The sequence below is a fragment of the Sminthopsis crassicaudata genome, chromosome 4, assembly GCF_048593235.1.
Source record: "Sminthopsis crassicaudata isolate SCR6 chromosome 4, ASM4859323v1, whole genome shotgun sequence".
NCBI lineage: Eukaryota > Metazoa > Chordata > Mammalia > Dasyuromorphia > Dasyuridae > Sminthopsis > Sminthopsis crassicaudata.
The window spans coordinates 246,350,743-246,378,672 of NC_133620.1; the positions used below are offsets into that span (position 1 = coordinate 246,350,743).

A 27,930-nucleotide genomic window follows, 5' to 3' on the forward strand; every position below is an offset into this window, starting at 1 on the left:
GTGGGTTTGGAAAGTCACATAATAGTGACCTCTCTTTCAGGGCATCCCTGAGATGTCAGGAGACACATCTATTTCTGTAACCTCTGATTCTGTATCATGGGAAAACAACATCTCCCTCTTGTCTCCATTAGGCCATCTTTTGAGTCATTTTCAGGAAAGTTTTAAAGATGGTTTTGATTATAGTATCAGACTAAGTCTAAATTGATCCTGTTCTGTCAAAAGGAGTGGCCAAGAGAAAAGTCAGCCAGCTTCTGCATCTGGTATTGTAATGTATTAACTATGTAAGTTATTTTTACCTCTGCCCATTTTTCTGATTAGCAAACAGAAATAGTTGGTTATTGTGAGGATCACATGATTACAAAGATGCTTAGGATAAAACAAATGGTATGTGAGTGTTAATTACTTTATTGTATTCATATTTGGTAACTTGGATGAGGGGACAAGGGACAAGGGGATGAGGGGTTTTTAGATGTAATCAACATACAAGACCTATGTTGAAATGAATGATTTGTGTGTGTGTGTGTGTGTGTGTGTGTATGTGTGTGTGTGTGTGTGTGTGTGTGTGTGTGTGTGTAAAATAATTTGGAAGTAAATTTAACTAAATTAAGGCCTCTGTGAGGAGAATAGTGCACAGAATAAAGAGAGTCTCTTTCTCTTTCTTCCCCTTTCTCTCATTTCCTGACTGCAGCAGGGACACGTGGAGGAAGAGGTAAGAGAGAGAGAGAAAGAAAACATACTCAGTTCAATGTAACTTGTTATTTGAGATATGATAGTTGTAGAGGGTCACAGTCAGTGGGAAAACTCTGGGTGAGGTATAAGATCCTTCAGCTCAGAGGGAACCTGCTAACAATGTCTGGTTCGGCTCCCCATCTCCCCTAAGGGTTCTTGGCCTTCCTGTGAAGTCAAGGGATGGTGACAACCTGTGTTAAGATTGAAGCAGAGTGATACTAGGTGGCAAAGAGTGATACTAGGTGGCAATCTACATATAATAGCAAGTTGTTTATGTGGTCCCACATGCATAGTGTTGTTTTTGTTACATTATATAAAGGGAAAAGTCCTTGGAATAAATAGATTCCATTTTTCCACCATCCTCAGGAATTCCACCTCATCATTTCTCCACTAGGAAGATATAGTTAATTACCCTGGTGTTAGGGCTCTTGAAAGCAATGGTTCATTTTGTCACCCCAATTAGGGCTCTAGAAAACAGAACACAACATTTGGCACCTAAACTTGGGGCTCTAAGTGAGGTCCTATACAAATCAGCTCTACTGATGTGATTGGCCAAGTTCAGTGGAGAAGTCCCTGGGACCCAAAAGGGTAAGTATAGAAATAGGTAAGCAGCAAGAATTGGTAAGGGCTAATCTAGTCAGTTTCTTTTTTCAACCAAAATGAGGCAAATACTAAGAAAAGAGCCTCTCTCTCCAGGGAAGTATGAAGCAGGCTTAGTTAGGTTAGCAAAGAAGCAAGGTTTTTTAGTAACTCAGAAGAAGATCCCTGACTTCTCAGATGCTCTGGAGTGCCCATCTCTGTGGCTTTGTAAGAAGTAGAGTTTGGAGCCAGATATGTGGAAGTTAGCAGGAGAACAACTGACTAAATACAATGAATTAAGGAATCCTACAAGTTTTAAAACAAGGAAAGATTTTAACTTAGGTCAAACCAGAAAGTCTGAGGAGAAAAACAAGCAGAGGGTTAGTGCTTGTAGCCTTGGAGTATACAGGAAGTAGGACAGAGCTAAGGAAGCTTTTTTTTTTTTTTTTTTTTTTTTTTTTTTTTTAGCATTTTACTGATTTCACTGGCCAAAGGTTATGGAAAATATCTATGTATCTGTGTATCTGGCATATGAGGATCAATAGCAACTGAACTTGGTGCTGCCCTTTTGGTGTGGAGATTTGGGGATGGAGCAGGGGATTTTGCTCCTTTTTTACTGTAAAAAAGAAGATTCCCCATCAATCTATGGGGAAGAGACATCTTACAATAATTAGGAAACAAGTACTTCAGCTTTTTAGGCAGGGCTGCTGTAGAAGGCCTGCCCACATGCATCTGTTCCTGTTCAATGGAAAATTAATACACAAGTATGGGTGGAACAGTGTTCCTTAATCAGTGAAAAAAATTCAGGCCTACTGATACACACTCCTGAAATGCAATTTGGTGATATTTATCCAGATTTTGACTCTGAACAATAGAATCCAGGATTAAGACACTCCTCCAAAAATTAAAAGAGAGGGGGAGCCACAGACAACCCTAGAGAACTTCTAAATTTAACTTTATGTATTAATTTTTTTTTTTGATGGAGATGCACTGGCTCTAGAAGACAGGTTTTATAACCCACTGGAAGGGCAGTGTTCAGTGGGAGCCCAGTTCCACTATGTTTAGATAATCTCCAGGTTTATCCAGAGAGATCCAGAAAATGGTGAATGGAAGAGACCAGATAGGTTAACTTCTTGGGGGAGAGGGTTTGCTTGTATCTCTACAGATGGAAAAGAAATCAGATGGGTGCCAACAAGCTGTATCCACCTTATCCATCAGAGAGATACAGAAAAAGAGAAGACTCTCAAAATGAAGAAGACCCAAGAAACATCAGGTGGTTCCATTGCTGACTGTGCCCACCACTGAAAGAGCCTGGCAGTTAACCTTTTGTGTACTCATGAGTATCAAAAATAATTCTCAATAAGACTGATACAGGACTTCAAAACCTGTAGGAACCATTGGATTCCCTAACACATGAAGTGATGGACAATAGATTGCTTTTGGACAATTTATTGGCTATTGAAGGAGGTATATGTATGGTTGTGAATTGATAGTTATTTTTTTTACACCTTCCTTCTGGGACTCATGGAAATTTTTATAGTATTTTGTTTATTCATATTGTTTGTTATGTTACTACTTGCTTGTATGATATATAACTTGCCTGTGTGATTCCTCTTATGGTAATGGATTTAACCACCAGTACATACCTGCTTCAATTGAAACAAAAGAAAGGGCAAGATGTAGAGGGTCACAGTAAGTGGGGAAAACTCTGGGTGAGGTATAAGACCCTTCAGCCCAGAGGAACCTGCTAACAATGTCTGGTTCAGCTCCCCATCTCCCCTAAGGGCTCTCAGCCTTCCTGAGAAGTCAGGGGGCTGTGACAACCTGTGTTGAGATTGAAGCAGATTCTGCCACCAGGTGAAAGTGATATTAGGTGGCAAACTACACACAGTAACAAGTTGTTTATATGGTCCCACCTGCACAGTGTTGTTTTTGTTACATTATATAAAGGGGAAAGGACCTTGGAATATAAAAGATTCCGTTTTTTCACCATCCTCAGGATTCCCACCTCATCACTTCTCCAGAAAGATATATTTTAATCACCCCAACTTGGGAGCTCTAGAAAGCAGGGAGACAACAGATTATAAAAGCAGTTTTATATAAATCATAATCATTTTTACACCGATTTTGGGAAAAACAGAAAAGCATTCAGCTGCTTTTAAAATAGCCTATTCTGCAAGCCTTTTCTTATTCACAAAGGGAAAAAAAAGAGTAAAACATTATCTTCATTAGGTTTGCATTTTAAAAATCTGGAGACCTAAGACTATTCAGCTCTGAATGGGGGAGATGTAAAAAAGAACAAAGAAAGCTGATGTCAATAAAGAAAAGTAAACTGATAGAAAGTGAAGAGGAGTCTTCTTCTGGAATTCCTCTTAAACAGTACATTTTTAAATTTCTTAAAACTATTTTATAAGGTTATTATCCCTAAGAAATAATTTGTTTGATTTACATAGGTCCCAATGAAAGAATGAGTTTACTGATAATCTACAACTTTGTTTAAATAGGAACAAACTTAAATGTTTGGCTTTTACATCAGAAATGTTGAGCTTAAGGCCATTTCCTAAGATATCAAAATGAGTTGTAAATTTTATGTAATGAATCTCTTACAATTATATGCCATAATCACTATATAATGTGCTGGAATTGTGAGGTTTTTTTTTTATTAATTTTATAATTATAACATTTTTGACAGTACATATGCATAGGTAATTTTTTACAACATTATCCCTTGTACTCCCTTCTGTTCTGAATTTTTCCCCTCCTTCCCTCCACTCCCTCCCCTAGATGGCAGGCATTCCCATACATATTAAATATGTTATAGTATATCCTAGGTATGATATATATCTGCAGAATCGAAAGAAGGAAAAGGAACCTGTATGTGCCAAAATGTTTGTGGCAGCCCTTTTTGTAGTGGCTAGAAACTGGAAAATGAATGAATGTTCATCAATTGGAGAATGGCTGAATAAATTGTGGTATATGAATGTTATGGAATATTATTGTTCCGTAAGAAATGACCAACAGGATGAATACAGAGAGGCTTAGAAAGACTTATATTAACTGATGCTGAGTGAAATGAGCAAAACTAGGAGATCATTATACACTTCAACAACAATACTATATGAGGATGTATTCTGATGGAAGTGGATATCTTCAACATAGAGAAGAGATAATCCAATTCCAATTGATCAATGATGGACAGAATCAGCTACACCCAGAGAAAGAACACTGGGAAATAAGTGCAAACTGTTAGCATTTTTTTTTTTGTTTTTCTCCCCAGGTTATTTTTACTTTCCAAATCCAATTCTTCCTTTGCAATAACAAAAAAAAAATCAATTCTGCACATATATATTGTACCTAGGAATTGTGAGTTTGTTTAAGCACAAGATCTTAAAAATGTGTGTGCAAATACTGAAACATTACTACTAAAAGTTTAAATCTGTATTTGATTTGATTTTAAGTTAAAAAATAGATTATTAAAACAAAGTTCTGATAGGTTACCTTGAGGGGGGGTCACATATTTGTATGCCCCAATTAGATGAAGTTTGTTGCTCTAAAATGTATTTTGAGTAATTTGTAAAAATTATGAGTTATGCTTTAAAATTCTATCAACTGAAATTGAAATTATATCCACTCATATGAAAGAGTGTTCCAAATCACAACTGATCAGAGAGATGCAAATTAAGACAACTCTGAGATACCACTACACACCTGTCAGATTGGCTAAGATGACAGGAACAAATAATGATGAATGTTGGAGGGGATGTGGGAAAACTGGGACACTAATACATTGTTGGTGGAGTTGTGAAAGAATCCAACCATTCTGGAGAGCAATTTGGAACTATGCTCAAAAAGTTATTAAACTGTGCATACCTTTGATCCAGCGTTGCTGCTATTGGGCTTATATCCCAAAGAAATACTGAGGAGGGGAAAGGGACCTGTATGTGCCAAAATGTTTGTGGCAACTCTTTTAATAGTGGCTAGAAACTGGAAGATGAATGAATGTCCATCAATTGGAGAATGGTTGGGTAAATTATTGTATATGAAGGTTATGGAATATTATTGCTCTGTAAGAAATGACCAGCAGGAGAAATACAGAGAGGCTTGGAGAGACTTGCATGAACTGATGCTGAGTTAAATGAATAGAACCAGAAGATCACTGTACACTTGAATGCTGTATGAAGATATATTCTGATGGAAGTGGATATCTTCAACATAAAGAAGATCCAACTCACTTCCAGTTGATCAATGATGGACAGAAACAACTACACCCAGATTAGGAACACTGGGAAGTGAATGTAAATTGTTAGCACTACTGTCTATCTACCCAGGTTACTTACACCTTTGGAATCTAATCCTTAATGTGCAACAAGAAAATGGGATTTACATACATATATTGTATCTAGGTTATATTGTAACACATGTAAAATGTATGGGATTGCCTGTCATCTAGGGGAGGGAGTAGAGGGAGGGAGGGGATAATTTGGAAAAATGAATACAAGGGATAATGTTATAAAAAAAAATTACTCATGCATATATACTGTCAAAAATTTTTTTAAATAATAAAATAAAATAAAATAAAAATAAATAAAAAAATAAAATTCTATCAGCTCTGCTGAACATATGTAAAAGTTTTATGAAATTTGGTCCAAAGATATCTAGATATGATCTATATTATGAATCTTAAATTTTAAAAAATGAAAGAGGTGATTTTAAAAATAAGGGACAATAAAAATTGATTTGCAAAAGCAATATAGTTTGAATGGAACATCTGTTCAGAATACCATGAACTAAAGTGTTGGTTTTTAAAATAACTTTTAATTGGTCTGTATGTTAAAATTGGAAATAACTGTAAATTATATGAGATTCCTATCCATTTTTGTGATAGGCTATCACTTATGAAAATTGTGAAATTGTTAAATTATTTAGGGTTATTGCCGTAATACTTAAACCTAAAAATTGTTAGATATTATGTGGGTTATATATGTGGGTAGTATAACCAGATGATAGGCACCAAAGTTAGGATTCAATCATGTGGGGAATTCTCATTGGCCATTATCTTTGGTACAAGATAGGTTTATTATGGAAAGGGGCAGGCTCTTACTGGGATTTGTCATTTGCCAGGTGAAAGGAGTCACCCCACAAGGTTGGGGCATATGCTTAGCTGGCAGACTGAATCCTGGGTGGGGGGGATTTGGCACCCTAAAGAAATTAATTATAAGGAGAAGTGAGGAGAAGAGGCATGGTGGAGTTGGAAGTTTCATCACGTGGAATGGGGGAAGGGAAAAGGAAAAGATCCAACAGCTTAGAAAGGTGAAGATTGAACTCACTGTATCCCCACTGGGGGTGGTTGTTTCTTAGAAGTGAGAAAACAAATCCACTCACTGGAGCTCCTCCCACTAAATGGAATTCCTTTAACATTAATTGCTTTTATTGTTTAAAGAAATAACTTACATTTATATGGTATTAATAACTGAATGTTTGTTTTGTTTTTCAAGTTTATGGCAAGGTTATTTTTGTTGTTGTATCAAAGATTCCATTGCTTAGCAATGCAAGAAACTTTTAAGAGTTCTAACTTTGTTAGAGCATCAAGTTCTCTGAAAATGATTGTTTCTACCAAGGTCTTCAGCAATCTGTCTTCAGCAAATTATTTAATATTTACTTGTTCACTTAAATAAATGCACAATGGTCTCCTTGTTTGATGATCTATAGCTTTCTTGAAGTCCTAGAGCAGAATTTTAACCTGATATCACTGCATTAATTTTGACTGTGTTTTGCATATACATTTAATAGATTATGCACAATAATTCGTAAGACTTTTTTGTGTTTGTATATACCTGAAGTACTTGATTGGTGAAATTTGCTATTGAGATGAAATCTCTTGAGACTGTGACTAATATTGTTTTGAATTTTGAATTTGGATATGATTGCCTGATGGATCATTAAGTTAGTAACAAGTGGATTTCTTATCTGGGAAAGAGCTAAGAGGACAATCTTAGCTTCTGCTTAAGGTGGGATCCATCTGACTCAGTTTCCCAGTTCTGTTTCTTTGCTTCTCACCTGATTATTCCTAAGTCTGGCTATGAAATGGACTTGTTGTTGTATGATTAGTTGTCAGAACTAAGGAGGTTTTATCCTGTCATGTGTATGCTCCCAAGCTTGAAGGACTAGTTCTGGTAGTATAATCATGCTCCTGTTTTTACCTCTTCTAACAAATTTCTTTAATCAGAGCAAATGATCAATAGAAGTCATGAACACAATTTAATTGTATCTTGCTGTTTTCAATCTGACTATATGTAGTCATTATATCCTAAACAATTAGGTGAATGAGTATTTGGTCTAGTTATCTATTGGTTACTAGATGTTTATGTCAGTAGAAAATAAGGTTTCCAAAATAATGTAAGTACAATTGAGACTATTGTCTGTTTTATTGTTTATTAAGAATACTTCTGGCACATCTTTAACATTTGTCTGTATTGTGTGTCTTGTGACAAACATGTTTCATTACATAAAAAGTTACTGGCTAGTCTATATTGACCATTCTACATCTGATAGCAGAACTTGTGGTTTAGTCTTTCTATCTTAGACTATTGTAACCTCTATTTGTTAGGATTGTTTTTATTCTAGATTTTGGTTGGTTATAGCTGTATTGACCAGCTTCAGGGACCTGGATTAACCCATTGAATGCTTCAATCAGTTCCAGTATATCACCCCCCAAAATGGGATCCTGTAGGATGACCCAGTCTACCCCAGCAGGAAGTAATTTCAGAAGATGAGATCATTACCCTTACTCCCAAAAGATTTTGGACTCCATTGATTTGGGAAGGAACTGGAACTAGTTGAGGAATAGACACCAAATTCTGAATGGATCCACTGTTACAATGTATTTGCGACTTAGGATGAAAAGTACTGGGCTAAAATTTGGATAAATGTTACTAAAAAAGATTCAACACTAACAATTCAATTTGATGTTTGTTAAAATTATAGAATATATCTGCATTATTTAATTGAACACAATGTTCCCTTCATAATATGTAATTATTTGAGGGATCATTGGATAAATACCAGAGGAGAAAACTCCATGTATCATGTGTCATGTATAGGAACTTTAATTCACTTTCAGGACTTATATGTGGGCTGGCTACTCAATACTTGGAGCCCTGACTACTACTCCCTCTCAGATGATTGTTTTGCCAAAACAAAAGGAGGGATAGGGACCAGGAAGGTTGGTGGATTGGGGAGGGTCCTCATCCTGGATGCACTTAGTATGGACATCTTACTTTCTCATCTCGGAGGGAGCTTGGTTGGCCTGCCTCAATAGCCTCATTTGATGTGTGTCAGCCCAAGTCCTGATCCAAGAGAAACCACTATGTATTTTGGTTTCTGTTCTCCCCAGGGTCTCAAACCTGAGGCAAAGGAGTCTCTGTGTGTGTGACCCTGGAGGAAGCTTGCTGCTTTTATGCTAATATCTCTAGGAATGTACAGGAGGATTTTTTCTTTTTTTTGTTTGCAAAATTTAGAGAACAGGCAGAGAGGGAGAAGTCTGAGAACTAGTACCAGAGCCTTTTTTGATCATCTTGATAGAAAAATTACCCTTTTTTTCTGCTCTGGCAGGGCCCCTCCTGCTGTTTTGTCTGGCCCTACTTGTTGGTCCCTTTATTATCAATCAGTTAATTCACTTGAAACAATCAAGAATTAATTCAGTAAAACTACTGGTCCTCCGGGAAGCCAGTGATTCTCTCCATGGATAATGTGAACAGCTCACATTAATGGTTTGATGTGCTAAAAAAAAAAAAAAAAAAAAAAAAAAAAAAAAAAAAAAAAAAAGTGGGAAATGAAGTACCACCTCAACATCTTTACTAACCGTTAACTAACCTTGGAAGTTTAGATTACAGTGAAACCCTGGGGCCTGAAAGGAAAACTGCTATAGCCAGCATGACTCAACCCTCTTGCCCTCAAGTGCAACACAAGGCATCTTCTTGACGCCAAGCAAAAACCTTGATAGGTCTCCATCCCTCAAACACAAAGTAGGCATTCCCTGATCAAACCCCCTGTAGACACACCCTGTTACCCCTTGACAGAGAAATTATAAGTTCCCCCTTCTCTTAGATCCCTGAGGGTTGTTTTTTCAAGCAGCTGCCTGCCTCCTTTGTTAACTCTCTGAAACAACATAGATACCATGAAGTCTAAGGACATCCCTAGATAAGGAACTAAAGATTTTTTTTGTTTGTTTGTTTGTTTCTGTTTTTTTTTTTTTTTTTTTTTTTTTTTTTTTTTTTTTTTTTGCTTCTGTACAACTATTGCTTTTGGAGATAAGGACCCTTCCCTTTGTGGTTCTTGCTACTTATAAGCTAGAAGCTTCATTAATTAAGAACTGCTCAGATCCTTGTAGCTGCACTTGCTTGTCGATATTCCATTATTAATAAATTTCCACATCAAATTCCTGTTGGGTCTTATTTCTGTTATGGCACAACAAATACTCCTCTTTGTGATAATACTGTTCTAATTCTGTTCATCCCTAGAGTACTGAAAAAGTTTAATCACTATTCTAAAAGTTTTGTCTTGATCCTCCATATAGGAAAAATCAAATGGATAAAGAATACATTTTGCCCAAATTTTGCAAGCTATAGAATTTGATAATGATGATCTATAGAATTTGAAGTACAGATAATAGGTGGCAACAGTGAACAGGAAGAGATAAATAATTATAAAGATATTAATAATAGTTAGCATTTATATAACCTTTTAAGGCTCCTAAGACCCTTTTGCATTTGATCCTAAAACAAATCTATGTGGTTATTATACTTTTATTACCTTTATTCTACACATGATGAACCTAAAGCTTGTTGTACCACAGTTTCTTTTAATGTCTTGACCAAGTTTCCCTAATTGTCCTATTCAGTTACTCTGCCTCAGGTTATAACCATTCCCTCTTAATGTTAGGATAAAGGTCTTATATCACAGACCTTAGGCTATAGTCATTACCTCTTTAATGTTTGATGAGATAAAGGTCTTTATCCATTTTAGATGTCATTAGAATATCAGGAGCCTCTACCATGCCTCCTATTATGTCATCCTAGATGCCTCCCCCCAATTAGGTCATCCCCATCCAGGTATCTCTCCCATTATGTCATTGTTCTTGTTACCCTATAAAAGAATCATGAAATATCAATTATTTGATAATTTGATAATATTGATAATTGATATCAATTGATAAATTGATAATAACAACAAAATCAATATAATTAAAATATCTGATACTCCACTGCTGGATTCTTTGAGATAATAGTCTCATTCAGCCCTAGGGATTAAACCATGGATCCATTTGGTCCCAGTAAATCTCTCCCATTTAATAAATTATTAAATAATAATTGTTCAGTTTCTCCAGCATTACAATCTGAGAGGCAAAGTGATTTGTCCAGAGTCATACAACTAAGTAAGTGATCCTTCCTGACTCCAAGCACAGCACCCTAAATCCTTTGCTGATGGAACTGCATCATATTCCATAATGCATAGTACAGTAGTCTGAATTGCTATCAGAAAGTCACAAAACTCCTTTAATAAACCCCAAGTTTCTCAGGAAGGAAAGGTCCACCACTTTTAATATCATTATTATGATTATGATTTCTAGGTATGGGACATAAAAGGTGTGAAGAATTGAAAATGAATATCACAAAATGGCTTAAGGGAGGCATATGATGGGTATGAGCTATCTATCACATGTAAGAAAGGGAGAATAGATGTGAAATATATCAGGAAAAAACTGGAGTAGGTTACTTGGTGAGAGCAAAATAAGGCAGGAGTACTTTAATGTTTTCATCATGTTATCAAGAGAAAACATGAAAGACCTTAGCACATCAGGTGGAATTCTGTGGTAAATTTAGGGGAGAGCATGAGTAGGAGGAGCTTAGGATTGTTGACATAGATGCCTTGTGATCAAGATTTTAATCATCAAGATCACAGATCAATTTGAATGTTATTAATTAATTAATAAACTAAACATTATATTATTAATATACTAATTTCTTTAGTTTAGATCAGTTAATATATCTGAATCTGGGATGTAGTCCGTGTCATACTCATTTGCTTTACTTAATATTCTAGGCAGTGTGATATAGGAGCTAGAAAAGGAATTTGCTTTAGGAAGATTAGCATGGTGACTGGAATATAATAGGCACTTAATAAATGCTTATTGATTGAATGGGCCATATAATGGCTCTGTGATTTTGGGTAAGACAGTTATTAATTTAGTTGCCATAGGCAACTGCCTAATAGAAAAATGATTCATATTAGTAGAGGGAGTTTCTTTTAGGATGGAGCTTCCTAAAAAGGTTTTTTTACTATTGACCTCTTTTTGCCTGAGAAATTTTTACACGACTCTGGGTATTTAGGTAAATAAAATAGGTATGCAAATCAAACATTTGTTAATAAACAATTAAAATTTTATGACCCTCCTCCCCCCACATTTAGTTATGTGACCTCCATCTGTGATTGTGAGCCTCAGTTTAAGAAACTTTGACTCAGGAAACTCTTGGTAAAATAATAGATTCAATTAAAAATAAATAAGTAAAAATGCCTTAGAAACTGTCTTGAGTCCTTTTTTGGAGGGAGGGATTGAAAGGAAGGTTTTGATCATGTTTATTTTTTTTTTTCTCATGTAGACATTGTTTCCCATAAGGCAATAACTATACATCTTTTTCTCCACCGCGCGCGCGTGCGCGCGTGTGTGTGTGTGTGTGTGTGTGTGTGTGTGTGTGTGTGTGTGTATGTTTACCCTTAGAAGAATTCAATTATATTGATCTCTTAAACAGGATTGGCTCCTTAAACATCTAGTACAATTAAACAAGCTATTTAACTCATTTCTTATTGCCATGTTTATAGTAAGGCCAGGTTTAAATGATGCATCAATAATGATTTATTTTATTAAGGGCAACCACTACTACTATGTTAATAGGAGGAAATCTTTCCTGATTGATAAGCAGGAAAATAAACAATCCAGTAAATAGTAGTAATAATAACTGAGTCATTGTTATGAGTAAAAGTTATAACTGCATATAAGTTGGTTCTCAGTGAAATGGGAAATCCTAATATTGATTCTTGTCAATTCTTCCACATTAATCTTTTTTTTTTTTTTGATGGTTCCTTAATATCTGCAATGATACTAATTGATTCCCCACTCCCATTTTGTATCATTCTATATCTAGTTCTCTCTTTTAGAAAAACAAAAGCTGTCTCAAGGGGTAGCTCTACTCTCTGGTACCTCTTTTCTGCCTTTATGTAAGCCATCTATTATTACTGGAATAGACAGGCCTCCTTCTACTATAAATGTTTATTGACATTCCTCTATTTTTTCAAGGCCCACATCTCTTTCATGAATCCTTCACTAATATATCCCACGTTAAGGATAGTTTTCCCAACTTAAATCTATTTGGCCACTGGATTTGAACTCTTCTAAACATTTAATTACAGTTAAACTGATATTATAGTTAGTATTTATAATAGTTCATAAGTTCTTCAAGAGCAGTTTCTCTAATTTCATTTTTCTATCTTCTTGCATCAGAAATTTTATCATATATTTAATAAATATCTGAATTAAATTGAATTTTAAGGTAACTTTGACCCACATGAGGAAAAATAATAGTATGCTATGTTATTTAATAACTAATATTATTCTATAACACCATCCTATTTTTCATTTTGTCAAACTTGTATTAATTGATGAAAAGAAAGTCTCAAAACATCAAAACTACCACCTAGCCATCTCATCACCTGTCCTTCCACTGACCCTTTGTTCCTATTGACTAATGCTCCAAACAGGGACTTCCATGAGCCATATCTTTCTTTCCTATGGAAGTTTATCCAGTCAATTTTGATATATCACTTCCCGCCTGAATTTTCCCTATTCAAGGCAAATAAGGGAAAAGTCACTTAATCAATTACATTTTATTGGCTCATGTTATGCTTTACTTCTTACCCAGCCATTCACCATGACCTACTTATTGCAAACATCATGATGTCTGCCCTGCTGCTAATACTTTGCCCTCTTTTCTTACTTCTCTTTCTTGCTCATGCTCTGAGAACAATAATCAAATTAATTCTATAGTGAAATATAAAAAGCAGTGAAAATTTGTTGCCATATGATCCATTTCCATTCCCTCTGATTGCCTGAACAAAATTCCCTTCTCTGACCACTATTACCCTACATATATCATATCCCATGTTAGAATATAAACTTTTGGAAGGCAAATGTCATCTCATTTTTCTATTTGCATCACTGATACAAAATATAGAATTATTAAACTCACAGAAGGTGCTTATCAGTTATTCAGCCAACATTCACCCCAGTATGCTCTGCACTGCCTAAAACAAGACTCATAATAAATGTTTGTTATAATTTATTAGAACATGTACTCTTCACTGCTGTCAGATTACTTTGCTCTTTGCCTTCTTATTATAACATGCTTCCCTCCATTTAATATTATTCATACTATTCAATGAATAAATAGCCTGCTTTTCTTTGAGTACCTTCTAAGTGCCTATCACTGTTTTTTGTTTGTTTGTTTTGTTTTTTGTTTGCTTTTTTTCCCCTTTGCTTAACTTTGCTAATCCAACTCCTGTTTATCATTTAAGGTCCACTTGGAGAATCTCTTGCTTCATCAAGACTCTTAACTTTTGCATCTACCTGGGTTTCCCAAAGACTCAGAGTTGCTTATAGTGTTTGGGGACCTTAGTTATAATAACAGGAACAACATTTACATTAATAGTAAAATATAAATGACTCATGAAAACACTGAACATACACTCCATTAAATTTAAATTCTTCTTTGAGAATATTTGGGGACTATTATATAGTCTGAACTTTTAAATAGTAGTTATTTTCTGTCATCAATTGTATATTATTACTCCTGGGATTGTGTTATTTTAAAAAAATCTTCCACAGAACTATATCAACACATTGTTAAGTAAATCGTAGGTACTCAATTAGTTCTGATTGAAGATATATTGATTTAACTTCAGATCACTATCAGACCACTAAAGTTCTCTTTAACTTCAACTATTAAAATAGAGGCTGTATAACTGTGTTAGGGATAGAGTACATTTCTGTAGGAGGAATAGCTCATCTCTAATGTCTATTGCAATATAAGACCATATGATATATTCCTCAATATAGAATGGGAAACAATGAATAGGATTGTTTTGTTCTTATTCTTGTTTTCCCTCATTACTAGTTTACTAGTGGTGGCTGGTAGTAGAGGTAAGAATCTTTTCTTTTTTTTTCTTAGTTGGATATTTACAATTCTCATCTTGTTTAAAGTGCTAAGAATTTGCAAAATACCCCTACTTCAGATGTTGCCATATTCAAATATCAATATGAATATATTTTACCAAAACAAACTGAGATTATTTTTGTGTTGTCTGCTTTATTGTTTCAGAAGAGTATGGGCTATAATCGAAAGTCAACTTAAAAAAAAAAAGTGTTCATTTCAGGTCCTAAAGACATTATTACATTATTGGTTCAAGAATATTTTGGAAATATTTCTAATTTACATTTTTTTCCAGTTGTCAACCATGATAGAATATTGTTGTTAAATAGATGCAAAACATTTAATAATGGTTACAAAGTAAGTTCAAAATACCTTCAGAAGAAATCTACTCTAACTCACCAGTAAATTAATTTCACAATTTCACAATTTGTTGGTTCTACTTTTCAGCTGGAAATAGAGTTTAAATGCTGTAATAGACTAAAATTCATAATAAATTATTATCAATTCATAATAGGGTTAAGGTGAGGGATCAGAAGTGTGATTACAAAGAAATAGGAAACTGTCAGATAAGGAAATTGCTATCAACACAGGTCATTATCTCTGAAATTTGGAGAAGTCTTAAAGAGATATCAAGAGTTCTTAGAAGTTAAATGATTTGTCCAGAATCACACAGCTAGTTTATATATGTCAGAGACTGATCTTAAACATTGGTGGATTTAAGAAGATCTCTCCATTCAATATTCTATGGCTACCTCCAACTTATAATTTAAATAATAAATTTATTTTTAAGAAGAAAAATAAGATTTAAAGTAAGATCTATATATTTAAAGTTTAATTAAATAATCATGAAGGATTTATTCTTTTTTAAACTTATTTTAAAAGGTATTCACAAATTTCTGGAAAATTTTGTACAGAATAATGAATTCAAACAGAATCTCCCTCCACATATATGTATGTTATGTATAAATATATTATTACTCTTTTCCAAAAATCACTGAATCAGATTCTCATGGATAGATGTATAGACAATTAGAAAAAAATGAAATGAGAAGAATTTTGTATATGCAGAAGATTAAGGTTCAAGTTCTCTTTCTGTCACATAATAGTTGTATAGCTATGATTAAAATCACTCAAATCTCCCTGAACCTCAGCTAGAAACTTTAGACTTTAATGATCTTTACAGTATCTTACTCTTAGAGCTATAATCCCATGAAATTATGAAAAATTAATATAATAATATAGCTGTCATTGATGAAGTAAAGGCCATGGATTTTGCTAATTAATTATAGATGTTAACATTACTTAACATTATATTAATGTGATATGGCATTATAGTTAGAGAAATGGCCTCAGGATAAAACAGTCATCCTTCAACTTCTTCTTCTGACCCTCATTGGCTTTTTAACCCTGGGGAAGTCCCTTAGCTCTCAGTGTTATAGCCAATTCTCTATTTCTAAAAATTGCAAAGTAAGAGTAGATGAAAGTTCCTATATCAATAAAATTACAGATCTGGTTATAAAAAAACAAAGAAGTAACCAAAAAGAAAGAAAGAAAGAAAGAAAGAAAGAAAGAAAGAAAGAAAGAAAGAAAGAAAGAAAGAAAGAAAGAAAGAAAGAAAGAAAGAAAGAAAGAAAGAAAAACACTCCTTTCTCCCAAAATTTCTACTATTTACTAATAATGATACCTTATATTTATATGATGCTTTTTTTCTATTCTCAAGAGATTCATATGTGAGCAATTGATATGTTAATGATATTTATACTGATCAGAAATTTCTAACAATAAGCACAATGATTGCCATTCCTCAGTAATGGCACATTCCTTTCCATTTGTTAATATATTAAATCTCACAATCTCCAAGTAAAGGCGATTTAACTCTAGTTAAATTATTTCTAATGCCAGAACTGGAGAGCTAGGTGGCATAGTGGATAGAGCATAGTGGATAGGTCTGAAGTCAGGAAGACCTGATTTCAAATTTGGCTTCAGACACTGTGTGACTTTGGACAAATCACTTAACAGTTTGTCTCAGTTACCTTATCTGTAAAAATGAGCTGGAGAAGGAAATCGCAAACCTCTCCTTTAACTTTTACTAAGAAAAGCAAAAGTGGCATCATGAAGATTTGGACATGATCAATATTTAGAACTGTTGTGCCACAGTTCTCTTTAATTGTCCCTAATTGGTTGTGTCTCAATTTCCCTAAATTGTTCTGCCTCAGTTTCCTTAACTGTTCTGCCTCAATCCCCTTAGTTGCAAAGCACCCCTCCACCCCCCCCACCTCCGTTCATTAAGACTGAGGGCCGCTTGCTCTAGGCTTATACATTGTTAATGTAAGACTCAAGATAAGGGGGAGTTCAGACTTCCTGGTTCCTAACTCCTTTTGTCCTCAAGAATTTATGGACTACCTCCTCTAAATATTCCAAAACATAAGACTATCTGGGATACCTCATTGACATCTTTATTTCTGTTTATTTGGACATCCTGACTCTGGCTTCCTAATTTCCTCCCCTTGTCAGGACCAGATTGATAGTCCATTCCTACTCTCAATGTTCTGATTCTACCCTTGCCTTGGTCTATCCTTGTAGCTGAGCCATGTGGTTATATCTGTCATTGAGAACTCATATTCACCACTGGATGCTTTGAGAGGAGAATCCTCTCCAATCATCAAACTCTCCAATTAATAAAATATCAAAAAACTCTCTAATCTCTATCTTGCTTGCAGTTCTCCAGCATTACAGAATGATAAATATAGAACAAGGCTTCTGGGTGGTGATAATAATAATAGAACCTCCTTTACAGAATTATTGTGAAGAACAAATGAGATGATATATGTAATCTTTATAAAGCTTAAAAAAAATTATATAAGTGCTAGCTGTTATCTCTATTAGGAAAAAAAAGATACTTGAAATATTAAGTTTGATAAATGCAGTGCCTAGAACCTAGCAGACATTTAATCCATATTTATTAATTAAAAAAAAAAAAGCAGAACAAAGCCTGCAAAAATGATGGATTGATGAACTATCTCTCTCTCTTTCTCTCTATCTCATTTATCTCTTCAATGTCAGAAAGAATCAGTTTGTTATCTGACAAGAATTGCTAAGATAACTGGAAAATAATATGGGAGAAACTAGACATAGACAGACATCTCACACCACATACCAAGATAAAGTTGATATTAGTCCATAATTTGGACATAAGGGTGATAACATAAGCAAATGTCAGATTTTATGAAGAAGGGAAGAATTTTTGACAAAACAAGAAATATAGAACATTATGGAATGCAAAATGGATAATTTTGATGATATTAAATTTAAAAGATTTTGCAAAAAACAATGCACTCAAGATTAGAAGGAAAGCAGAAAGTAAATTTTGTCACAACTATAAAGAACCAGATCAAATTTACAAGAATACAAGTCATTCCCCAATTGATAAATGGCCAAAGGATATGAACATGCAGTTTTCAGATGAAAAAAATTAGTTATTTGTCATATAAAAATATGCTTTGAATTACTATTGATTAGAGAAATGCAGATTAAAATAATTGTGAGGTAGTACCCCATACCTATCAGATTGGCTAATATGACAGAAAAGGAAAATGATACATGTTGGAGAAAATGTAGGATAATTAGATGAATGGGACTGTTGCCTGAGTTGTGAATTGATCCAACCATTCCAGAGAAAAAATTGGATCTATGCCCAAAGGGCTATAAAATCTTGCACACACCAGCAATATCATTCCTAGGTCTGAATCCAAAAGAGATCATAAAAGAGGGAAAAAGACCTAGAGGTACAAAAATATTGATAGCATCTTTTTTTTTTTTTTTTTTTTTTTTTTTTTTTGTGGTGGCAAAAATTTGGAAATTGAGGGGATGTCCATCAATTGGTGAATGGCCAAACAAGTTGTGGTATATGACTGCAATGGTATTGTTGTATAAGAAATCATGAGAAAGAGAATTTCAGAAAAACCTGGAACGACAATGAATTGATACCAAATGAAGTAAGCAGAACTAGGAGAACATTGTACACAATAATACTGGCATTGTGAAATGATTAGCTTTGATAGACTAAGCTCTCCTCAGCAATGCAAAAATCCAAGGCAATTATAAGGGACTTGTGATGAGAAATGCTGAACATATCCAGACAAAGAACTATGGAATCTGAATGCAGATTAATCACATTATTTTCAACTTTTTTTTTTTTACTCTTTTTGTTTTGGGCCTGACTAATATGGAAATATGGTTAACATGTTTGTATATGTATAAACTATCTCAGATTGCTTGCTGTCTTGGAGAAAGGTAAAGGAAAAAAAGGAACAAGAAAAAAATTCAAGCTTAAAAATTTTACAAAGATGGATATTAAAAACTATATATCTAATTAGAAAAAATATAAAACTCAAAAAAGAAAAGACAAAAATGATTTTTTTTTTACTGGTGCTAAAATTTGCTTTGTAACTTTATATAGTTTGTAAATACTTTGTTATATAGTTTGTTTATACTTTTATAGTATATAATTTATAGTCAAGTATATGTTTGTAAACCAATAGGTGTTCCTTACACATAGAAAAATACTATTAAATTAATTAAAAGAACTGCTTATTTAAAGGAAAATCATTGAGTGGATCAAAGTGACAGTTTACTTTCTTCAATAAAAGAAACTATATATATATACATATATATATATGTATATATATATGTAATTTCTATCTTTAAACATTTCTGTTTAATTCACTTTCTTTTTATCAGACCCAGTTCCTCTCATAACTGGAGAGATACAGTTTAGTCCTTTATTCCCTTTCTGTTTTTATTTGGTTAACATTCTATGAATATCAGAGTTTGGGGTTTTAAATTGCTATTCATTCATCAATTAACAGATTCCTTGAATTACTGTGCAGCCTCATCTTGGCAAGAATTCAACTTTTACCAAGAGATTTATAAATTCCTAGGGTTATACAACTAAGCAAATATTTGTTACTATAGTTGAAGTCCAGGGACAGCATTTTGTGATATCTCAGTGCCTCTAAGTTGGCCACCAGTAATAAGGATTCATTTTTGTTTGTGCCCACTGCAACTCTTAAAGAGAGGATTCTGAGCTGCAAAGAGACTATGATGTGTGTTGGCAGAATATCCATAATAATAGGAACCATAGATATTTTTAAAATACTCTTTCTGAAGCATTGTATCAGGTGCCTCCTGATTGCTACAACAATTGCCTGTTGAATCGATACAATTTAGTCCATATTTTATAGGGTTTTAGTCTCATACAAAAGAGAGAAAAAAATCATATGTACTATAAAGACATAAAGATACCACGTGATAAGAGATGATAAAGGTGACACCAAAAAAAGTGTAATTAATTGTTGATAAGTTGTTTCAGTAATGCACAAGTCTTCCTTGTTTGTGTTTTTTTGGCAAAGATACTAAGTGGTTTTCTATTTCTACTTCTACTTCCTTCTCTAGTTCATTTTACTGCCAAGGTTAAATCATGATCTGTTTTATCTTAAATTTCTTGATGGAAAATATCTATTCTAATATTATCATTCAAAAATCCAGTGCAACCTTTTTATGTTGGTAAATATTCTTAGTATTTTCAAAATTAAGGAATTGGAAATGCTTTCCATTTATTTATTTTATATAAATTAGAAAAAAGTTCCTTTTATAATAAATATTTTTTTAAATATTTAAGACAATTAAAAGGATATAATAAAAACAAAATACTTTGAACAGTAAAAAGTGGGTAGGAAGACCAACCTAGGTATTAAAATGCTAAGTGAATTGTTTAATGTCATACATCTTAGTATAACTATTTTAGTAGTAGATTAACTCAGTAGGCAGATAATTTAAGTGGTAGACTTAAACTAGTGAGCAGACAATTCCTTTCTCAGTGAAATCAAAAGAATGGTCTTCTTATCAACCTCCCCCCCCCAAAAAAAAAATAAGTAATGAGTGAACCTGGAAACTAAGGACTTCTCAGAATAAGACTCAGCACTAAGGGTTATTCACTAGGCTCTGGGAAGAAGAACAAAGACTTTCCAAGAGAAAGCATTTAAGAGATAACTGCTTAGAGATGAAGCTAACTAAATATTTAATGGCCTGGAGATATTCAAGAAGTCTCTGAACTAGCTCTATTTGTTGATTGAGGAAGCCTGAAGTAAACTAAGTCTCCTTGGTAATTGTAGAAAACTTTCTAACCCCTCTGACTTAATAGATTACTTACCTTTAAATAAATCTCCTTATTGTGAGGGATTATGTAGTTTCTCATAAAAACATTAACTAAGATAGATTGGATTTATAACTTAAACTTTAGTTTATGAAGGTCTGATGGGTTTGGGAAAATGAAATTCTTTGTACAAATTTTACAATGGAATGCTCATATCAGCTCAAGCAAGTATTTGCAAACATTGCCTAAATTCACTGTGGTCAGCTACAAACTAACTATATTGGCTTGACTGGGATCTAGCAAACCTGTGCTACTTCCTTCTAAGCAGGCAGTAAAAATAACCAGATTGGGGGAGAGGAGATGCGTGGAGTACTATGACTATTTATTTGCTTTTAACTCTGTAATTATCAGCCCTCCTCTCTCTGAGACTCCAGTGAGTGGACTGTCCTCTTCTCTTGAGATTCTAATAAAGCTTCTGTTCTTCACTTTGAGATATCTCTGAGTATTTTGAATTAGGGATTGTTATCCCACACAGTAAGAACAACAGCAAGAACATGTACTATATCCATAGGATTTTTTCATAAGGATTCATAAAATTTCATAGGAATGTTATCCATAAAATGGAGATATAACTTTTTTTTACTGTTCAAACTTGTTTACAATTAGGTGGCATAGTGTTTGTTGGTCTCAAAAAAGACTTTAATTCATTTCTTTAACTCAAGACACTTAATAGTGTAATTCTTAGCAAATTACTTATCCTCTTTCTACATTATTTTTTTGATTTGTAAATTGAAGACAATAATGGCATGTGTCTCACAAGGTTATTGTGAGCAATTAACTTAGATTATATATATATTTGGAACTTTGTACACCTTAAACATTTTTAAAAATAGTAGCTATCATTTACTTCGAAAATCTCCTCTTCCTAAATAATGCAAATACAACTTCCAAATGAAGAGCTGACTGAAACTAAAAAACAAAACAAAACAAAACAAAACAAAACAAAACAAAAACAATCAAACAAAAAAAAAAAAATACTTCATCTGGGAGTTCTGCCAAACTCTTATTTTAATGAACTTTATATAAAGACATAGGATAGGTCATGCTGGAAATTTAGGGAGCAACAATGTTTTCAGCTATAATTAGTCAGCCCTCAGCTTAAAGTTAGTACCAAATTCAAATTGAACCTGCATCAAAACACAGTATCTATCTATTTAATGAGCTTTAATTGTTTTTGTGGCCTGATTAAAAGCTGAAACTCTTGAGTGCTTGGACTTCAACCTGAAATTGAATGGAGATGCTATAAAGCAATTATATAGTCTTTTCATACATGAAAAATAGGCTATGGATATTTACTAGATTGACTTTCTTTTAAGAAATCTATTTGCTAATATTGTCTGACTATATTATTAAAAGTATAATCTGACTATCCCTACCCCACTTCTTATAACATAGCCTAGGTAATAGTCATTAATTAATTAATGAAATGAAACACTAGAAAACTTAAGTTCTTAGTATACCCAGTGTACTTGTACTGGACCTAATGAAAATTATTTTTCTATGTCAAACTGATAAGTGTGAAAATAAGGTCTTTGCAATATCAGTTTAAATTTTTGATAGTTTTTTTTTTTTAATCTGAAAGTTCAGAACACTTTATAGACCTCACTGATTATCTCTGTGAGAAATACTCTTTTTTGTGGTATAGGGCACTGAGGCATGGGATGAAGTAACTTACTCTCATCAAGGTCATTTTTCCAGGGAGAAAATAGAACAAAAAATCCTCTTCCATAAAACCAAATACTTTTTCCATTTTTCCAAACTTCTTGTCCTATGTCCAACCCTGGCCCTAGTTCTTCCAGGCTAAAAAATTATTTCCTCTCAATCACTCCCTTCCTATATGTTCTCTTGTCTCTTACCTGTACACCATCAGATGCAGGAATGTAGCTTGCCCTTTTGAAGGTATCCGTCACATTTCGTAGAATTTCCACTGATATTAGAAGGTCTCCTGCATAAAAATTTTTCCTCTGAGTTAAATCCAACAAGGTCTTGGTCACCTGGGACATTCCATCACCTGCCAACATTCGTTGACCTTTGGCAAGGTGCTCTTTAATCTGTTATGGGCAAAAAGTGGAATAAATATCAGAATCTTCTTTATTGTATTTCTACCTGGCTTGAATAAATAAAAGCATTTATAAATGTGTCAATAAATTGGTAGGGGATTGTTTTATTTTTGAGGTATTAAAAAATTTCAAAATGTGTCAAATTCATGGACATAAATGAACAAATATCCCTGGGGCAAAAGTTTATTTATGAGTGCATACAGTATGGTAGGCTTGACATAATTACTGATTTAGACTTAAATGCCAAAGTAACATAATTAAAATAATTTATCTTTATTTTCAAATTAAAGAAAAAAGTAGTTTTTCAAAATGGTAAAAATGAGCAACTTTCTTAAATAGGATAGTCAGAGAAATTGTGAATACATGCATTGAAAATAGTAATTTAAGGATAAGTATAGGAGAACTATTAGGATAGAGCTGCTTATGATGTGATTCCAAGAAGCATGAACACATAAAAAAAGATTAAAAGAGTAATTTATTATATGAATGATGTGTGCAAGGAATTAGATGTGGGAGGAAGGGTGGCAGTTCTGGAATCCTATTATTATCCAGAATTGGTTAAAGAGGAAACAATAAACTTACATATCTAGAAGTGCATACAAATCTTCTATATTTATCAAGAAATAAAAAGAGGAAGGAATAGAATAATGGAGGAATACAAAGGTGTGTAGATTAATGGTAATGGGATTAAGTGTATGAGAATGGGATAAAGAGGTAAGGAAGAATGAGAAGAAATGATAAAGGAGGGATCCTTGGAGAGGGAGTTAGTCTAAGTAACAGCAAGGCAAAGCCACAGGTATAAATAAAGCTGAGGAGAGAAGAGGGATAGGAAATAAGAGACATGCACAAACATAATAATAATGATCAGGAGTAGAATTTCTTAGAAAAAAAATCAGAGATAATCATTGATCTCAGACTAATTTAAAGTTAAAATAGATTTCATCAAAAGAGAAAAGTAGGGAAGCTATACTATGTCATATTAATCAATATTGTGTTAGACTATTTAAAATAACTATATAGTATAAGGCTGGAATATTGCTGTAGTGTAGGAAATGATGATTGGTAGATTTGGAAAATTTAGAAAGACTTGGTCTTAAGAAGGAGCATGTTAATCAGTTTCAGAGAAACAAATCAGTAGTAGCTTTATATAGATGTATATGGATATATATATATATATATGTATGATTATAAATACCTACTTATGTATGTATACATAGGTATATATGGATGCATATACATAAATACACACAATATACACACATACATATACATATACATATATATATATGTGTGTGTGTGTGTGTGTGTGTGTGTGTGTGTGTATCTCCATGCTTAATTGTAGCCTTCCTAGAGGAGCAGACATAAAAAAATAATAAAATAGAAAGTGCACAACAGAGAATGAAAGAAAATCTATAAGGAAGCAAAGACAAGATGGACAATTCTGAACACAATGTGTAGTATTTATTATATAGGCTTTCTTGAAATGGAAATTTATGGTTTCATATTTTGAATCCTCCCTCATGTTCTACTGTGTACACAGCAAGGTTTTGTTTTTCCTTTTTGTATGTTGTAGTTGTTTGAAATAAATTAAAGAATAAGTTTCCCTATTTTGTCCCATTAAATTTATAGTGCAAACATAGAACTGCATTCAAGAAATATGTGTAGCAGACATATCACATTAACACAGCCATGAGGTTAGCATGTGATGAGGAATACAGCTCTAACTTTAAACATTTCCTAACCATATGACAAAAAATAGGTTCCTTTAGAGATTTTTTCAAAGTTTAAGTAATTAAAGAAACTCAATTCCTTCAGCTGTAAAATTAATAGTGTTGTCACTGATTATTCTTTAGGTCTTAGTTTCATCATCTATAAAATGAGTAAGATTAGATGATCTCTAAAGGTTCTTTTATTATCAAGGGAAGAATGGATACTTGATTCTTTAATACAGTCCAGATAAAATAAACAAGCATTTATTAAGTTTCTCTTTTAGCCAGGGTATTTTGACAGACATTGAGGGTGTAAAAGGTAGCTATACTGTAGACCCTACTTTCCAGGAGCTTACAAAGGTATGTGTATTTGTATATATGTATATTACTAATTCAAAATTAACTAGAGTAGGGTAAGTGTAAAAAAGAGTCCAGGCTAAATTTATATGAAAATGTGAGAAAGGAGCAGGCATTTTTAATTGGGGACAAGGGAAAGGAAGAAAGAAGGGAAATAAGATTTATTAAGTGCCCATTTTGTGCCAGGAATTGTGCTAAGTACTTTACAAATATTATATCATTTGATTTAACTGCCCTGTAAAATATGGTTATTATTATGATTCCTATTTTATAGTTGAAGAAACTAAGTGACTTGCCAGAATCACATGACTAGTAAGCCAGGGCCACAATGCTAATAGATATTAGGCCAAAATCTTCCTAACTCTAGGATCTCTATCGACTATATCTAATTCTAATGAAGAAGGTAATGGCAAACTACTCCTGTATCTTTTCCAAGAAAAACTCACTCAAGATCTTTAACATTGAACTACTGAACAATAAAACCTAGCTATAAAAGCAAGTAAAGTTTTGTGGAAGAGGATGTGCAAATATTGGGACTATAAGGCAGGAAAGTACCTCAGTAGACTGAAATGAGACAGGATGTTATTCCAGGAATAGTGCATGATGAAACTGAAGGAAAGAATAGGGAATAGGGTCACAAAAGAAAAAGGGATGAGGAATAACCCAGTTTGAACACAAATTAAATACATGAAGGGACAAGAAGTGTGATACAAGAATGGCAAAATATAAACTATTGCCACATTGCAAAAACATATTGAATTCCAATATTGGGAACTTATATTTCATTTAAAAAATCAAGGGAAAACCCTTAAGTTTTTGAATAATTAGTGGGTAAAGGTAAATAATTTTGAATAATTAGTGGGTAAAGTGGCATGATTAAAATGTTATATTAGGAAGATTTCTTGGGAAGCATTTTGAAGAATGATTTGAAAGGAGGTTTATAAAGAATAAGCAAGAAATGAGAAAAAGAAAGCCTGAATTAAAATAGTTTTGGTAACTTTGTAAAAAACAGATATAAGAAATAGAGACAGAGGAGAACAGTTCAACCCTGGTCCTGCCACTCTTTACCTATGTGCTCTCAGGGATATATCTTCATTTATTTGAGCCTTAGTTCCTTAATTTAATAAAAACAAATGAATAAACAAAAAATAGGACTAAATATTGTTTTTGAATTTCCTTTCAGCTCAATGTCTATGATGGCCTATTGTAAAAGTAGAATTGACCTATGTAGAGTATGAGAAAGGGGAAAGTTAGAAATGACCTTAAGTTGAGAAGGCCAAATCTCCCTGACTCCAGGTCCAGTTCTCTATCTACTTTGCTATGTATCTGTCAGAGGTTGTCAAAACAGGTTTTGTGGAAGATGCTATTGGAACTTAAAGGAAGGAAAGCAAATGGATGACTTGGAAGAAGCTGAAATCATCAAAAGAAAATAAATAAGGGAAAGAAATAATGAAAAGAAAAGGCTTTTTAGGGAAAGAGAGTAAATGCAGATTTTTTGAAGAGTTGAGTTAAAGGTATTACTTGAAATTCAGGTGGATATATTCAGTAGGAACTTAGGAATATTTCACATTGTGATGTGATAATTGAAGCAGGGGAAGGGGATTGGGTATGGAGAGTGTTTATAATGCCAAATAGTAATCTCATATGGGGCAAGATTGACAAGACTATAGAGAAGGCCAAGTCTTAAGGAACTTTCATATTTAAGTCAGAAGACGAAGAGTCAGAAGTTTTCTCATCTACAAATTGGGGAGAATAAGAGCATATTTCATAGAGTTGGGGTGAAGTTAAAATGAGATTATATACATGAATAACTTCACAAATCTCAAAGTAATTTTATAAATGCTAGTACTATAATAATGATGATTATTTATAATACTGCATAAATTTATAGTCATATATATCTATGTATATCTATATATTTATATCTATATCTATATCTATCTATCTATCTATTATATCTATCTATCTATCTATATATCTATATCTATATATATGTATATATATCTATATCTATATCTATCTATCTATCTATCTATCTATCTATCTATATATATGTATATATATCTCAGTATGAACATCATTGACATCCTTAATATTCCCTGATCTCCTACTTTCTAGGATAGTGCACTCTAATTATTTCTTACCATTTAAATAAAAGGAACAAAGAACTATTATTGTTATTATTATTATGGTATCATTACTATCTGAAACTGCAGAAAGATCAAGAAAAAGCTGTTATAATTTACTGTTAATTTTTTTCTTCCTAATCGGACATTAGATTTGGAAGAACCTTTCTCTTCATTAGAAGAGATGAAGCTTAAGCACAAAGTTAAAATAGAGATAGATGGCAGAGTTTATTTTTCATCTTCTGAAAAAGTGGTAACAACTCTACTGAAGATTTTTATTGGATATCAATTCCAGTTGCTCTTGATGAACATAATACATTATGTCCTAATATACATCCTTGAGTACTGAAAGCCCTGCAGTATTTGATTATGGAGCTACCAACAATGATATTTGGAAGACTGCAGGGAATAGAAGAAATACCAAAGAATAAAAGGAGACAGAATTTCCCAGATTTCAAAACAGAACAGATAATAGAATATGTAAGCCATAGTCTAGACAATTCAATTTTGATTCTACAAAAAATTATAGAATGTTATACGAGTGATTATTTAATACTCATAAAAGGAAAGTGATCCAATAATCAATAATTTGGATAGTTATGATGATGACATTCTTAACAAATTTGTTGATAATAAAATAGGTAGGAATAATTAATGAATTGAGTGACCAAATCTTTTTGACTGTCTTTATAACTAAACTGAATCTAAGAACAGGAAATTTAATAAGTACAAATTTCAATTTGTGTTTAAAAATTCACCTTAACAAGTACAAAGTGAGGTAAGTATGGTTAGATAACATTTTCTCTGACAATGATATGCAAGATTAGTTGAATGTAGACTCAGTAAGAGAGGTGATGAAAGCTTCAGTTAGGATGATTATGGTATGAGTGAAGA

At 33.2% G+C, this 27,930-nt stretch overlaps 1 protein-coding gene across 9 annotated transcripts in view; it reads right to left on the reverse strand.

Annotated features, from left to right (window-relative positions):
• Positions 1-27,930, reverse strand: part of ADGRB3 (adhesion G protein-coupled receptor B3) — a 919,013-nt gene that overhangs the window by 501,887 nt on the left and 389,196 nt on the right. For all 9 annotated transcript variants that reach the window (XM_074310585.1, XM_074310582.1, XM_074310581.1 and 6 more), the window contains one exon: positions 22,641-22,835. In XM_074310585.1, the coding sequence (XP_074166686.1) occupies positions 22,641-22,835 (195 nt within the window). The remainder of the gene's footprint in view (positions 1-22,640; positions 22,836-27,930) is intronic.